The sequence below is a fragment of the Solea senegalensis genome, linkage group LG1 (genome assembly GCF_019176455.1).
Source record: "Solea senegalensis isolate Sse05_10M linkage group LG1, IFAPA_SoseM_1, whole genome shotgun sequence".
Lineage (NCBI taxonomy): Eukaryota > Metazoa > Chordata > Actinopteri > Pleuronectiformes > Soleidae > Solea > Solea senegalensis.
The window spans coordinates 24,688,287-24,700,997 of NC_058021.1; the positions used below are offsets into that span (position 1 = coordinate 24,688,287).

The 12,711-nt window shown below is 38.7% G+C and overlaps 3 protein-coding genes across 4 annotated transcripts in view; 2 read left to right on the forward strand and 1 right to left on the reverse strand.

The window, feature by feature from the left end:
- Positions 1 to 1,093: 1,093 nt before the first annotated feature.
- On the forward strand, positions 1,094 to 4,754 carry c8g (complement component 8, gamma polypeptide). Its single transcript, XM_044037542.1, has 7 exons — positions 1,094 to 1,428; positions 3,359 to 3,504; positions 3,700 to 3,770; positions 3,855 to 3,962; positions 4,058 to 4,162; positions 4,275 to 4,310; positions 4,578 to 4,754. Exons 1-7 carry the CDS (start codon positions 1,246 to 1,248, stop codon positions 4,595 to 4,597), a joined length of 669 nt encoding a protein of 222 aa, XP_043893477.1. The 5' UTR covers positions 1,094 to 1,245; the 3' UTR covers positions 4,598 to 4,754.
- Positions 4,755 to 5,424: 670 nt separating this feature from the next.
- LOC122765619 (lipocalin-like) lies at positions 5,425 to 6,761 on the forward strand. Its single transcript, XM_044020014.1, has 6 exons — positions 5,425 to 5,597; positions 5,686 to 5,825; positions 5,947 to 6,026; positions 6,101 to 6,214; positions 6,313 to 6,414; positions 6,506 to 6,761. The coding sequence occupies exons 1-6, from the start codon at positions 5,502 to 5,504 to the stop codon at positions 6,523 to 6,525; spliced, it is 552 nt and encodes a 183-aa protein (XP_043875949.1). The 5' UTR covers positions 5,425 to 5,501; the 3' UTR covers positions 6,526 to 6,761.
- Positions 6,762 to 8,189: 1,428 nt separating this feature from the next.
- cntnap2a (contactin associated protein 2a) overlaps positions 8,190 to 12,711 on the reverse strand; it is a 315,409-nt gene continuing 310,887 nt past the window's right edge. For both annotated transcript variants that reach the window (XM_044036945.1, XM_044036937.1), the window contains 2 exons: positions 10,898 to 10,969; positions 8,190 to 10,792 (listed from right to left, as the gene is read on the reverse strand). In XM_044036945.1, coding sequence (XP_043892880.1) covers positions 10,593 to 10,792; positions 10,898 to 10,969 — 272 coding nt within the window. In that variant the 3' untranslated portion in view covers positions 8,190 to 10,592. The remainder of the gene's footprint in view (positions 10,793 to 10,897; positions 10,970 to 12,711) is intronic.

Consider the following 12,711-nt stretch of genomic DNA (forward strand, 5'->3'; position numbering starts at 1 on the left):
GTCCAAAGGGAGGTTTCATAAATCTTTCAAAACAAATGGAAAGAAAACCAGGAAAAGATCCATCTCAGCAGTCTATCTATTGGCCAGAAGCATAGTTTCTGCAGAGTGATGACTGATAGGTTAGCATATAATTTGTTTGAAGTAATAACATCTGAAAAACAAAGCCGGAGCCATAGCAGCTTTTCTTTAAGTTGCGAAAGTGAAAATGTCGAAATTATGAGATAAAGAGTCATAATTATGTGATAAAAAGTCAAAATTCTGAGATAAAAAGTCAGAATTATGAGATTAAAATCATAATTATAATGTTCTTATAATTTCGATTTTTTAATCTCATGATTATGACTATACAAATACTTACTGTACGTATCTTAACTTTACTTTGTTACTTGTTGTTCTACCAAATAAAATCAGAAGAAGAGTTGGTATTATGGTCTTTAGTTATATAGAGCTTTTCTAGTCTTGATGAGCTGCTGCTTTACTCTACAGTTTTCATTTACATGCTGCAACATGGGGTTAAGTGTCTTGCTCAAGGGCACATATAGACTAGCAGGGCCAGGAATTAAACCCACAACCCTCCAGTTGAAAGACCACTGAGCCTCCATGGCTCAATCCTAACTCCTCCCTTAAGTACATTTTATGCCAGAAAATTACTTTTGACACCAGTAAAACTCTTAAGGTACTGTATTAATGTATTAATGTAAGTAATATTATAAAAAGTGACATCAACTTCTACCAAATAAACTTTCTGGTAAGATACTTGTACTTTTACTCAAGCATCCCTTTTAGGTACTTTACACAAGACTGCACAAACAATACAATAAAAAATAAACTGACAACTAAATGTTTTAAGCAAATCAATGTTATCAAAAAAACCTGACTATAATATTAACAAAATAATCTGTAATAAATAAACTATTCTCTTAACTCACTAGTAAAAAATAGCTCCAACAGAACCTTTGTTCCCTGAATTTATGGATTTGCTTGACAGTTCAATGCTGCCCTCTGCTGACTTAATCTCTGAGAGTAATCCGAGTTAATTTGTAACACGACAGGCCATCCTCTGCTCTTGCTCTGTCTGTTTGAGTAAAGCAGCAACAGAGAGCAGACACAGAGAGCAGACACAGAGAGCACACAGAAAACCTAAAAAACTGTTAAGAAACAGAGAAAAGCAAGAATACAGGAAGCAGAGCTGCACCTACAGGAACCATAAGTCTGACTCCTGAGTGAATTACTGTTATTGCTGAAATGGCTGGACTGAGGCGAGTCTTGCTGGTAACGATGGTGTTGTGGTGCGTTTGTCTGTGGGGGGTCAGTGATGCTGTGGGGGGAGCTAAGAGTCGACCGCGACCCCAAAGACGACCTCGCAAGAAGCCAAAAGTCGAGCCCATTGATGTGACTCCACCAGCACAGAATATAGACATACAGCGGGTAAGAACATGGACAGAAACGGATCATATCTTGTAGAACACGCTTGAGCGTGAGAATATTATCACTTCATTATTTATTTCCCCCTTTTTTATTTTGTCTTGAGGCATGAAAGTTGTTACTGAAAGAGATGATCTCACTTTGATAAACTGCGAGTGCCTGAACTTTGCACACCGACTGTTTGACAGTGAAACTGTTTGCCTTGTTATGTAAACAGATGAGCCAAAATGTTACACATCTGCAGCTTAATCCTGCAGATTACAAGCTTTGAACTGCTGTTTAAGGTGGATGACCACATGCAAACGTCTGCCTAAGTACTGGAGTTTAAAGTTAAAAAACACGCAAACATGTGAATCTACTTAGTCATGGATTAGTGTGGGGGTGGTGGTGATGGGGACATGCTTGTGTAATTGTGTCAATATGGTGTTTTTTGGGCAATGGGGGAAATTACCAGTGAAACTGAACAGAACACGAGATAATAAAGCAGTTATAAAACTAATTTATAAAACTAAAACAAGAGAATGTTTCAGATATCTCCAAATCCTAGGATGAAAGTGTTACCATTTGCAACGCTGGAACATTTGTCAATCCCAAATAAATCATTAAGTGGTATAGAGAAAGAAGCATGACTGTCTTCTAAACTTGTAGTATGTAGGTTTTAGGAATAGCTACACTCAGAAGATGAATACATTATTCATAATTAGCAGTTTTTAATTGCCTAAATTAGTTTACCTGAGAATGAGCCCTTTAGGTTCCTACTCTAGCCCAGACTGGACAAACCACAGATGTAGACTAGGTAAGGTGTTTAAGTTTGTTTGTTTTTATGTTCGACCTTCTTAGGTTATCCATAAAGATTGTAAATATATATATGTTGAAAAATAGATTTTCCTGAGAATGCCAATGTGAAAGTTAATATATTGAATGGCCACCAGGGGGCGACTCTGCTGGTTGCATTGAGACGTTTGAGTGTTTGAATGTAAAGGCAAACTTAATTTACAAACATTAGTACAAGTTTTTCTGATGAGTTAAAGGTCTACATTGCTAGTTTTAATAAAATTTTAATTATTACATAATGGGGGGTGGGGGGGGGACCAAACAAAACAAACAGTACAAACTAAACATACATATGTCCATAATCACAACTCACTGAAATATGCAATAACCACAACAATAACAACATAATAACATGTGCAATAAAACCTTATAGACAGTGCAATAAAACCCTGGGCAATATGGGGTAACTGTAGGTGTGTGTGTACCTGTGTGTGCATGTATGTGCATATATGTATATATGTATGTATGTATATATATATATACATACATATATATGTGTGTATATATATATGTGTATATATGTATATACTGTATGTATGTGTGTATGTATATATATGTGTTGTGGGTATGTATGTATACATACATATATATATATATATATAGCATGGGTCATTTACGTTTGTATTTTTATATTTTCTTAGATTTTTATTTTTATTTTATCTTTATTTTTAGCTTATTTTATTCTATTCTATATTTTGTGGTGTTTGGTACCTGGGGTGTTTCTCTTTCCAGTCTCCTGTAAAGTGTGACTCTAATCTTAACAGTGCTAATCTTAACAGTGTCTGTCTGTCTGACATTTCTCCCCCAATATATTACAAAGGAAGCAAACAGCCACCACTCTGTCATCATGAAAGCACCAGAGCATTTACAGATATTGAAAAGACATCTCATCCTGTAGAGGTATTCTTAATTCATCAAAATGACAACATGACCTATTTCCCTCTTTTTGTTACTTTGCCAACATCCAGGGTGAAGAGAAAGATATCTGTTCTTAGCTCGTAAATTGTGTGATTTACTCATAAGGACAATCTCCTTATACTTCCTAAAAATGATCGTTTCTTCTTCAGCCTATTTGACCGGATTCTTGTGTGTGTTGCAGATGATGGGGAGGTGGTACCTGCTGAACACGGCCTCGAAATGCTCGTACCTGATGAATCATGGAACCAAAGTGGAGCCTACGGTCATGCACCTTTCACGCCCCTCTGCCTCCGACCCAACTTTGTCTGTTAGCACAAAGACACGACAGTAAGTGCCATCTACTTATGTTGTATGTGTCCTGTGGTTTGTGCGACTATCACAGTGAATTATCTTGATTTATCGACAGAAGCAAGTAGGCCACAAATCTCTCTAATCAACATTAGAAAGCTTATTATCGAGTCAGAAACAGAGACTCTCCTCTCCTCTCCTCTCCTCTCCTCTCCTCTCCTCTCCTCTCCTCAGTAACCACCAGTGTTGGGAGATATTGCAGGTCTACGATCTCACCCCGACCCCGGGTCGACTAACACTCAAGGGTCAGGCCCTTCACTTGTATTAGAGAATACTTCAGCATGACTGTGATGTGGTCTAACCATGCTTCCCCGTTGTCTTGTCACCAGGAGCACGCCCAGAACTCAACACTGAGATAGTGGTTGGGGAGACGGACTACAGCTCATATGCGGTCATGTATTACCAGAAACTGGGCAAAATAACCATGAAACTCTACGGTGGGGTCCAGTCTTTGTTCCTTTTGAACTGATAGTGTAACTGTATTTGTAAAAAGGTGCATTTGTAATATAATAGTTTGCTTTTGTGCATTCAGGCAGGTCTGTAGATGATCTGTCAGAGCCAGTGTTGACCAAATTTGAGCAACTTGCTGCAAAACAGAGTTTGGGACTTGCGTACCTCTTCCCTTTCCCCACCTACAGTACGTCCATGTGAAAAAGCAAAATAAACCAAGCTATATATGTAATAGCAATATGTATTGTAAATAAATAATACTCAGTGTCCTATTGTTTGTTTTTTTTTAAACTTCACAGGTCACTGTGGTGATGTGGACCAGGATCATGTCATCAGTGAGTGTTTTTTTTTATTTATTTATATAAAATATGAGGGGAAAATGTATTTATTTGCTTCTGTAAAACACTATGAATTGCCTTGTGTAAGAATGGCGCTACACAAATAAACTTGCCTTGCTTCTGCAGATTGTGCACGTGTTGGTTTCAGCTTGTGTAACAATCAGTTATTCAAACGTCGCCAACAACACGTTATTCAATCGGACTGTTGAAAACATCGTTGTTGTTTTATTTCCAATAAAAAACTGTTGCTTTTCTTTGTTACAGACTGTGTCCCCACATGTTGAAGATTCAGAGCTGTGGAACAGATCGATCCAGCATTTCCACATCTCTAGGCTTTATCTCAATATTGTATCGTTTAAAAATGTCAAATAAAAGACCGCATGGAAGTCTTCGAAAGGGTTAAACTGCGAATGTCACCGCAAATAAAGCAAACAAACAAAAGTTTCTGTTACTGCTTTCATTAACATGTAAACTGTATACCTTTTTATTTAATTTAAATTAATTTAAATTTAACAGTGTGCTTCTGGGTGGGGAGAAAGTTGGAGGCTGGCAAATGTTAGAGCAGATAATGAAGTCCAGATGTGAACCCTGAAAGGGGTTGAGTTTTGGTTACAAAACTGCTTAGTCTTCTCTCTCTTGTTGCACAACCTGTTCAAAGATCTCGCCTCGTCACAAAATCAGAGGCGAGTCAATAGAAACCAGGTAAACTAGACCATCAAGACATGACTGATCTGTATATTAAGTGACATTTATTGACAGGGAGAGATTACAATTAATTGTTCCTACTTGACCGCAGTTAAAAATGTTCATGTGATGTCACCGAGTTTGTGTTTAAACATCTATACTATATACATCTATACTAAATCTATATATACATCTATACTATAAGAAAGAGGTTTGTTCTTAAAGGTCTTCCACAAATACCAGAGCATTGTTATGCAGGAGAGGGGTGGTTCTATCCTTACCTCCCCCATTTTATCCACGTGCACCACTTGTATAACTACATTCTTTTGCAAGCCAGTGGACAAAGGCCAAAATGGTTTTTGTAACGCAAAAGCAAGCAGGAGGAGGAGGAGGAGACAGAGGTGAAAGGAGGAGATAAGAGCAGGGATTTGTAGGATATAAGGAACCACCACTCTCTTTAGACCCAGTTGATGCTGCACCCACTGCTAAAGACTACAGGGAAACATGGAGAGCTCACTGCTGAGGATGCTGGGTGCCATTATGTGTGCACTGGCCGCCACTGCCAACGTTGTACCAGTTCAAGACTTTGAACTGGAGAAGGTAAGTTTTTACAGTCTCTGCTTACTTTAGTTAAGCATCCAAAGCACAGTCCTGATTTCCTGAGCAACTCAATTTTGTCCTATTTCAGATGGCAGGCAAGTGGTACATTGTCGCCATGGCGTCCGATGCTCATTGGTTTGTGAACAACAAGGCAGAGATGAAGATGGGCACTGTTGTGTTGGCGCCGACCACTGAAGGAAACTTGGATATCACTTTCGCCAACCGGAAGTGAGTAATAACGTGTGCAGTATTTTTTTTTCATTTTTCAACTGAAAACAATCCCAAAAGTTCTGTAGTGATACATAGAAGACATAAAAATAAATAACATTTTTATATATATATAATGTAGGGCTGATGGGAGCTGCTGGAGACAGAGTCACCTTGCCAATAAAACTGACAGTCCGAGACACTTCGTCTTTCACAGCTCAGGTGAGTAGAGAGCACACACACACAGACACACACTTTCAAAAACCCTGTCTTGACTCACATTCTGTGCACTGCAGTTTGGAACAACGACAACGACATGCACTTCGTAAAAGTGCAGTACGACGACTTTGCCCTCGTCTCCACCAATAAGACACGAGATGGAGCTTCTGTAACCCTCAATGCGCTTTACAGTAAGTCTGGTTCACTCCTCTCTGAGCAGCATTGTGGGGGAAAAAACAAGTGTACGACTTCAGTGACGATTAAAGCACAAGTGATTCTGTGTTTGCAGAGCGTAATCAAGAGGTGAGTGAAGAGCTGCAGCAGGAGTTCAAAGAGTTCTCCCTGGAGAAAGAAACGCAAGCTGACAACATTGTCATGCTGCCTAAATACGGTAGGTGATTTATTCAGAAAACCATGAAGGCACTTTACTTCTAAATGATTCAGACCTTTCATTTGCGTCGTCTCCTCTTCTCTTTCTGCAGATGAATGTTCCGAAGCCTGAGGAGTCTCCTGCAATCTCCCCTCCTTCGTCTCTCACAGGCTTTCATCCTCACGAGCGTCGTTCTTTCCACCACGCTGTGACGTCTGTAACATCACAAAAGCTTCAGCCGTTCCTGCTGTGATCAAAAAAGAGCAACCCAACCTTATTCAGAGCTCAGTGTGAAATCTGCTCGTCTTAAACGGCTATTTTTGCTGCAGATGTTTTGTCCGTTATTGACAATAAAACTGATAAAACCACCTGTAATAAGAGTGATTCCTTTTTTAATTTCCACCGCCATAGTGAAATGATGACTGAATGATTTGTAAAGACTAATAAGAACTTCTGGAGCATATAAAATTCATCATGAAACTGACTGGGTTATCTCAAAAAGCATCATTTTTCACTTTCTGGTGGACAGTGTTTGACCTGATATTACGACGTTCACAAACAACCAAGACAACAGCAAACAGTGCAAAACAAACACACTGTTAACCATTAAGCAGGCAGTGAAGGATTTGCAGTTAAATTACAGTTTTTCATCAATGAATTATTTAATTTCTACCTGGGATTGTGATTCGGCTCATCAAGTCCACTACGGATTTAAAAGGTCAAATATTAGATCATAAAAATCAAGATTTCTGACCTAAGTCAAGTAAAAGCAAAGTCCATTAGAGCAGTGATAAAGAAAAGGTTAGCTCATTCAGTGTGTCCGTGTGTAGATTCTCTTTCATCCAGGTCAAAGTTATCCAAACAGCAACTGGATTTACTGCTAATAAAGCGGTTTCACCTGTCACTCAAGATGTTTCTTCAATTCAGAACGTCAGAGGCTGAGGTCGCCACCTCTAGTCTTAACACACATACATTTTTAATTTGTTATTTTTTTCAAAAACATTAAAATCTTTTCAAAAAAGCAGAATCAAAATCCGACACCTTATTCCCAGCACATTATTATTATTCAGTTAAATTGGACTTAAATGGCAAACAGAAATTCAACAAGAAGCAAAACTCATATTTTCCAGGTGGTTTCAATGTGTGTAGGATATACCTGTCGCTTTGGTAGGAAAGCTGCTGATTATCATTGGGTGACATGTACTGACCACCTGTCAGAGACAAACCACAATGGTCAAAATTAAAAAGGATGAAAATGCAGATCGAATCAAAACAAAACTGTATTTTCTCTGTATGTGTTAACAGGACCAAAGGTTTCCGTTAAAATCTAAGTAACCCATTTACATGTTGGTTTATTACGAATGTTCACTTATTCATCCCCACTGCTGTTCGGATATTTAACTGCTCTTAAATGTCCACTCACTTTCCCTGATAATACTCTATATTAGAGTGTAATTTTATCTTTTTTACTTTTTATCTTTTGGTAATTTTGTCTTACTATTGTATTGTATTGTATTTTTTATTTTATCTTATTTTTATTTTTATTCTATATTTTTATTCTTATTTTTACTTTTATTCGATTCTCACCTTTCTTAACTGAGCTGTTGTGAATGTGTGTTTCCCCCCTGGGGGAGGAATAAAGTCATTCAATTCAATTCAATTCAATTAGGATGAAACCAGGTGCAGGGAACAGGAGAGGTGGTGGTGACATGCAGCAAGACGTCCAGGGAATATCCCCTCACCCACCGTGTGTGACACGCGCTTCATGAAAGGTGGTGCACACAAAAAGACCGTCATTAAAGATCAAACACTCTTTATTGAACGTAATAAACCGAATGCAACAGGCAAACAAACAGAAAAAAAAACAGTTATGGTTTTGTTTGCTGGAGCTGAGAGTCCATTATCAGGGGCATTACTGTATAGTCTGGGTAATAGATACAAAAAGAAAAGTAGTAAAGTAGATTCACTCACTTGCCTTCAGGGATTGATGCGAGTGTGGAGAAAGTCTTCTTTGAGGCTGCGGTAGAAGGCAGGCTGAGTCTGTGATGTGTGGCGAGCACTCAAACATGAAGCGACAATGAAGAAAATCATTCATGTAACAAAAAGGCGCCGTGGCGACAGTTTGACAACAGACACACACAAAAAAAAAAAACTTACAATGAAACAGTAAAAATGGTCACACATTGTGAAGTGTAAGAAAAACAGGTAAACACAACGGATGGGAAAACAAAATAACTAACGAGGCTTGATTCATAGCTTACAAAACTATAGATGTTTGTGTGTATATTGCAATAAGTGTCAATGTATAGCTGCTCCTGCTGCATAAACCTAGTGTGATTAAAGCAATACTACTTTATTATTCTGAATTTGAAATCAAGCTTTGATTGAGATTAATTACATTTAACACACACGCACAAAGGGATTCATGAACTGGGGCAAGGCCAAATGGTTCAAGACCTTGAAGGCACAACAAACAAGTAAGCCAGTGACCATCTTCACCTTGTCCCAGATCGAGAACTAAAATATTTTTCCACCATTTTAAAGATACTATATGTAAGAAATGTATCCTATGAAGTCAGAAAATGACCGTGATATGTGATCAGAGATCAAGGAATTGAATAATGATAACAATGGTGCAGCCAATAATATTCACAAAATACATTTTCATTTGCTGGCTGCAAACTCTAGTTTATGTTTCGGTTTTTGGAGTTTTGGTCCATTGCTCCTCCCACCGCCGTGCACACAGACGACACAGCTCAAGGCGCTTAAACACCTCGACGCAGTGAGCTGCAGCGATGAAATGAACCTAAAAAGGAGACAAAATTATAGAAAATATAGACGAATGAAAAAGGAGAGGTTGATGAAAGTTTCAGCCAAGGTTAGTAAACGGTCTCTCTCACTTTCTCTCTCTGGTGGTTGGTGGATATTTTATGTGTAGAATGTTTTTACAGTTGTAGCCTTGTCATCTCCTCACAACACACGATGACTGTCTGCCGTTTCAAACTCTAACCAAATAAAAATAAAACAAACAGTGGGACATTTATATATGTATATGAACGCGGGGTAATGCCAGGGTGTCCTCTTCTCCACTACTTTGAATTTGGATTGCGTTGACCATTATAAACGCTCAAGGTCTCTGTTGTACATATTTTAAATACAGCACTTTTAATGTCCCGTTCTCCTGGCCGACACGCATACCCCACAGATGCATGAACGCCACAGTCCACAACGCCCGTCTAAAAGATCTACAGAGTTTCCTCAACTCAAAAGTCAAACGAAGCACATAAGACTCACGTGTTTGGCAAAGAAAGAAAGAAACGGACCATGTTTCCCTACTTCTAAATAAAGTCAATGAAGATAAAATAAAACCTTCCTCGCCGCGTGAAACAAGCCAAAATATGGAGCGTCATGATGTCCCATACAATTCATCAAATTTAAACATAAAACTCTATACTTCACAAAATATATAATGAACAGACTCACTATCTTAGCAATATAGATCATACATTTCTCATTAGTGTTTGTGATTTAAATGACTCTAAATAAATCTTTTGAGGAAAAGGAAAAAAATAAAATAAAAATAATAACAACCCAAAATATTATATTTACAAAGTGAAATTTGGCATCGATGTTCAACTCTCATTACCGTAATACTTGTGACAGATATGAGGACTGGTGCAACTGAGCCTGATAAATTCAAAAGAAATGTTGATCTGTGATCGGAGAGCTTTCGGTAAAAAATAAAATTAAGAAACACAACAGAGCCTGGCAATAAATCTGTGCTATCACATGACCCAGTAAGTATAATTATTTGTCATATACAGTATTCAAAAATGTTTTCCAAGCACAATACAAAGAAGGACAAGCCGGTTAGTATATACATGTAGAGTCTCTTTTAGCTGTGCCCCGCTGAATAACGCCTGTCTTCTCTCTCAAATACTCTGGATATATAAAAAGAAAAAAACAAAAGAAAACAAAAACAAACGACAAACAAAAAAAAAAAAGCTTCCTGTACATGTCTTTTCTCCCACATCTCAGCCTCCTATAGGAGATCACTGTCCTGCTGATTGACCGTTCCTCCATCTCCCCCCCGGCGATTGGTCACTGAATAACACCTCCTCCATTTTTTTGTGTGGCAACTGTTGACGCGGCAAATCGCTAAATCGCTTTTCCCTTAAAAGTCCAGTCGGGGGGGGCCGTTAGATGAACCACTCCTTTTTTGATTCGTCGATGGTCTCTGGGTTGTCGGTGCCAATGATGGCCGTGTCCGCCGACTCCCCGGCGGACTCGCCGCTGCCCTTGGCCTCGTTGGTGTGGTAGGTGCCTTTGTGGCGGAACATGTAGCGGATCAGGAACACCAGAGTACATAAGATGGTGAAGATTACCACCGCAATGATCCCTGCGGAGGAGAAAGTCTCAATTAACTATCACGCTCTACAAGCAACGAACAAACTTGCTGGTTACCGATTTGCAAATGTGAAGAGACACTTTTATAAGCGTGTACCTCCGATGATGGCCGAGTCCCTGTTGACTCCATCAGGAATCACCCTCTCCTCATTGAAGGGGAACTCTCCATCTGAACACAGAGAGACAGAAACAGTTAATCAAACTGCACATTATTATATTCAGAATTCAGAAAGTTTGAACTTGTTTGGTTCTGCTAGAGCAATTTGCACAATACAACAATCAGATAAATGAGCAAAATCTATATTTAAAGGTCAGGAAAAAGAAACCAACAGAGCCCTTTGGTCATTTTTATTCAGATGTAAAACGGAATAATTCCATGTATGAGTGAAACTATAGTATCAAATGTTTCTTTTTTTAAACACAGATGCAAGAACAAAACACAGTATAGTGTTTTTCTGGTATATGTAAAGTCTTGCAGCATTATTTTAAGTATTTCTTTAATATAATGCTGCATGACATGATTTGACACAGCTGTCTTCTATAGTTCTCTGGCAGCACTAATCATCTAATTGCTTGGATTCTGTCTAAATGTAAAAGAAGAAGAAGAAGAAGAAGAAGAAGAGGGTGACTAACTGAAGAGCGAGATAGCACACATACGTCAGTGTAAATATGTCTAATTCCACTGTACGTCTGCTATTATTGTTTTCCCTGACAGACATGTGGAACCTTTGTTTTTACTTACACCAGGATTTTGAGCAGTAGCTTATTTTTTAGACGTTTATTTATTACCCAATATGTATTATTACATTTTCTTGTCACATGTTAACTTATATTTTAAGTTTTTAAAGCTCCACGTGTATCTGACTGGTGTTTTTTGTTTGTTTTATGCACTTTCTGTCAGGTATGTTTTACCTTCTGTTGTCACGTCGCCCTCTCTGCTGTGATATGCCGGAGAAGAGGAGCTCCACATATGACCGACAGATGTTTTTTGTTTATTTCTTCTTCTTGCACTTTCTGTCAGAATTAAATGGAAACTGTCTCCAAAAGAGTTTGTAGTCAGGCCCTGGCTTTTACTTAACACAACACAGACTGAGGGATGTCACTGGGTTACAGTTTCCATTCCCTTGCTGGATTTGCCAGGGAGAGAGAATACCACTCTACAGAGAAGCAACATCGTCTAATAGTAAGATTTAATCTTATCTTATCTCTATGTGTTGCAATATTTTTATTTATTTACTTAGCTCTTTTGGCTTCTCCCTCTCTCTACGGGTCACTAGAGCGGATGATCCGCATATTTGATTTGACAGAGATTTTACGCCGATTGCCCTTCCTGATGCAACCATCCCATTTATCCTGGCTTGGGACCCTTGACCTGGCGGGGACTTGCACTAGCAACCCTTCTGTTACCAGCCAAGTTCCCTTTCTGCTAAGCAAACAATTTCGATGGTGGACAGAAATATTGACAATAATAACACACACTATATTTCACTTGCATCTTTCAGGAGAAAGATGATTTTGCTGAGATCTCTACCTGAAAAGTTCCTTGTGAGTAATAATAAAAAAAAATCAACCCAGACAACTCGCATATATATGTACACCCACAAAGAAGTGATTCACCCTGAAGGGAGAGTGTCAGCCATTTCTGCTGCTGACTGCACAGTTCTCCAGAGAAGAGAAAGAGAGAGTCTGCATAAGAAGAGGCTCAGAAGGGAAACTGCAGGGGAAAGTAATTGAGGCCAGAAGTGCAACGAGTCTCATTACAGGCCGTCAGCAGCCAGGATGTGCATGGATATAACGTCGAGAGTTCACCGCAAATGACAATTTAAGACACAAGGCCAGAAAACGAGGATGGTAACACAAAACAGAGAAAAGACAAGACACTAATCATTTTTAAATGACGACAAAGGAAAT

Bases quoted from the DNA above. Each gene is read 5' to 3' on its own strand.
- c8g (XM_044037542.1), top strand. From the start codon at position 1,246: ATGGCTGGACTGAGGCGAGTCTTGCTGGTAACGATGGTGTTGTGGTGC. The intron at 3,505-3,699 runs GTAAGTGCCATC...TCCTCTCCTCAG, and splicing joins GTTAGCACAAAGACACGACA to TAACCACCAGTGTTGGGAGA. The intron at 4,311-4,577 runs GTGAGTGTTTTT...TCTTTGTTACAG, and splicing joins GGACCAGGATCATGTCATCA to ACTGTGTCCCCACATGTTGA.
- LOC122765619 (XM_044020014.1), top strand. From the start codon at position 5,502: ATGGAGAGCTCACTGCTGAGGATGCTGGGTGCCATTATGTGTGCACTG. The intron at 6,215-6,312 runs GTAAGTCTGGTT...CTGTGTTTGCAG, and splicing joins AACCCTCAATGCGCTTTACA to AGCGTAATCAAGAGGTGAGT. The intron at 6,415-6,505 runs GTAGGTGATTTA...CTCTTTCTGCAG, and splicing joins TGTCATGCTGCCTAAATACG to ATGAATGTTCCGAAGCCTGA.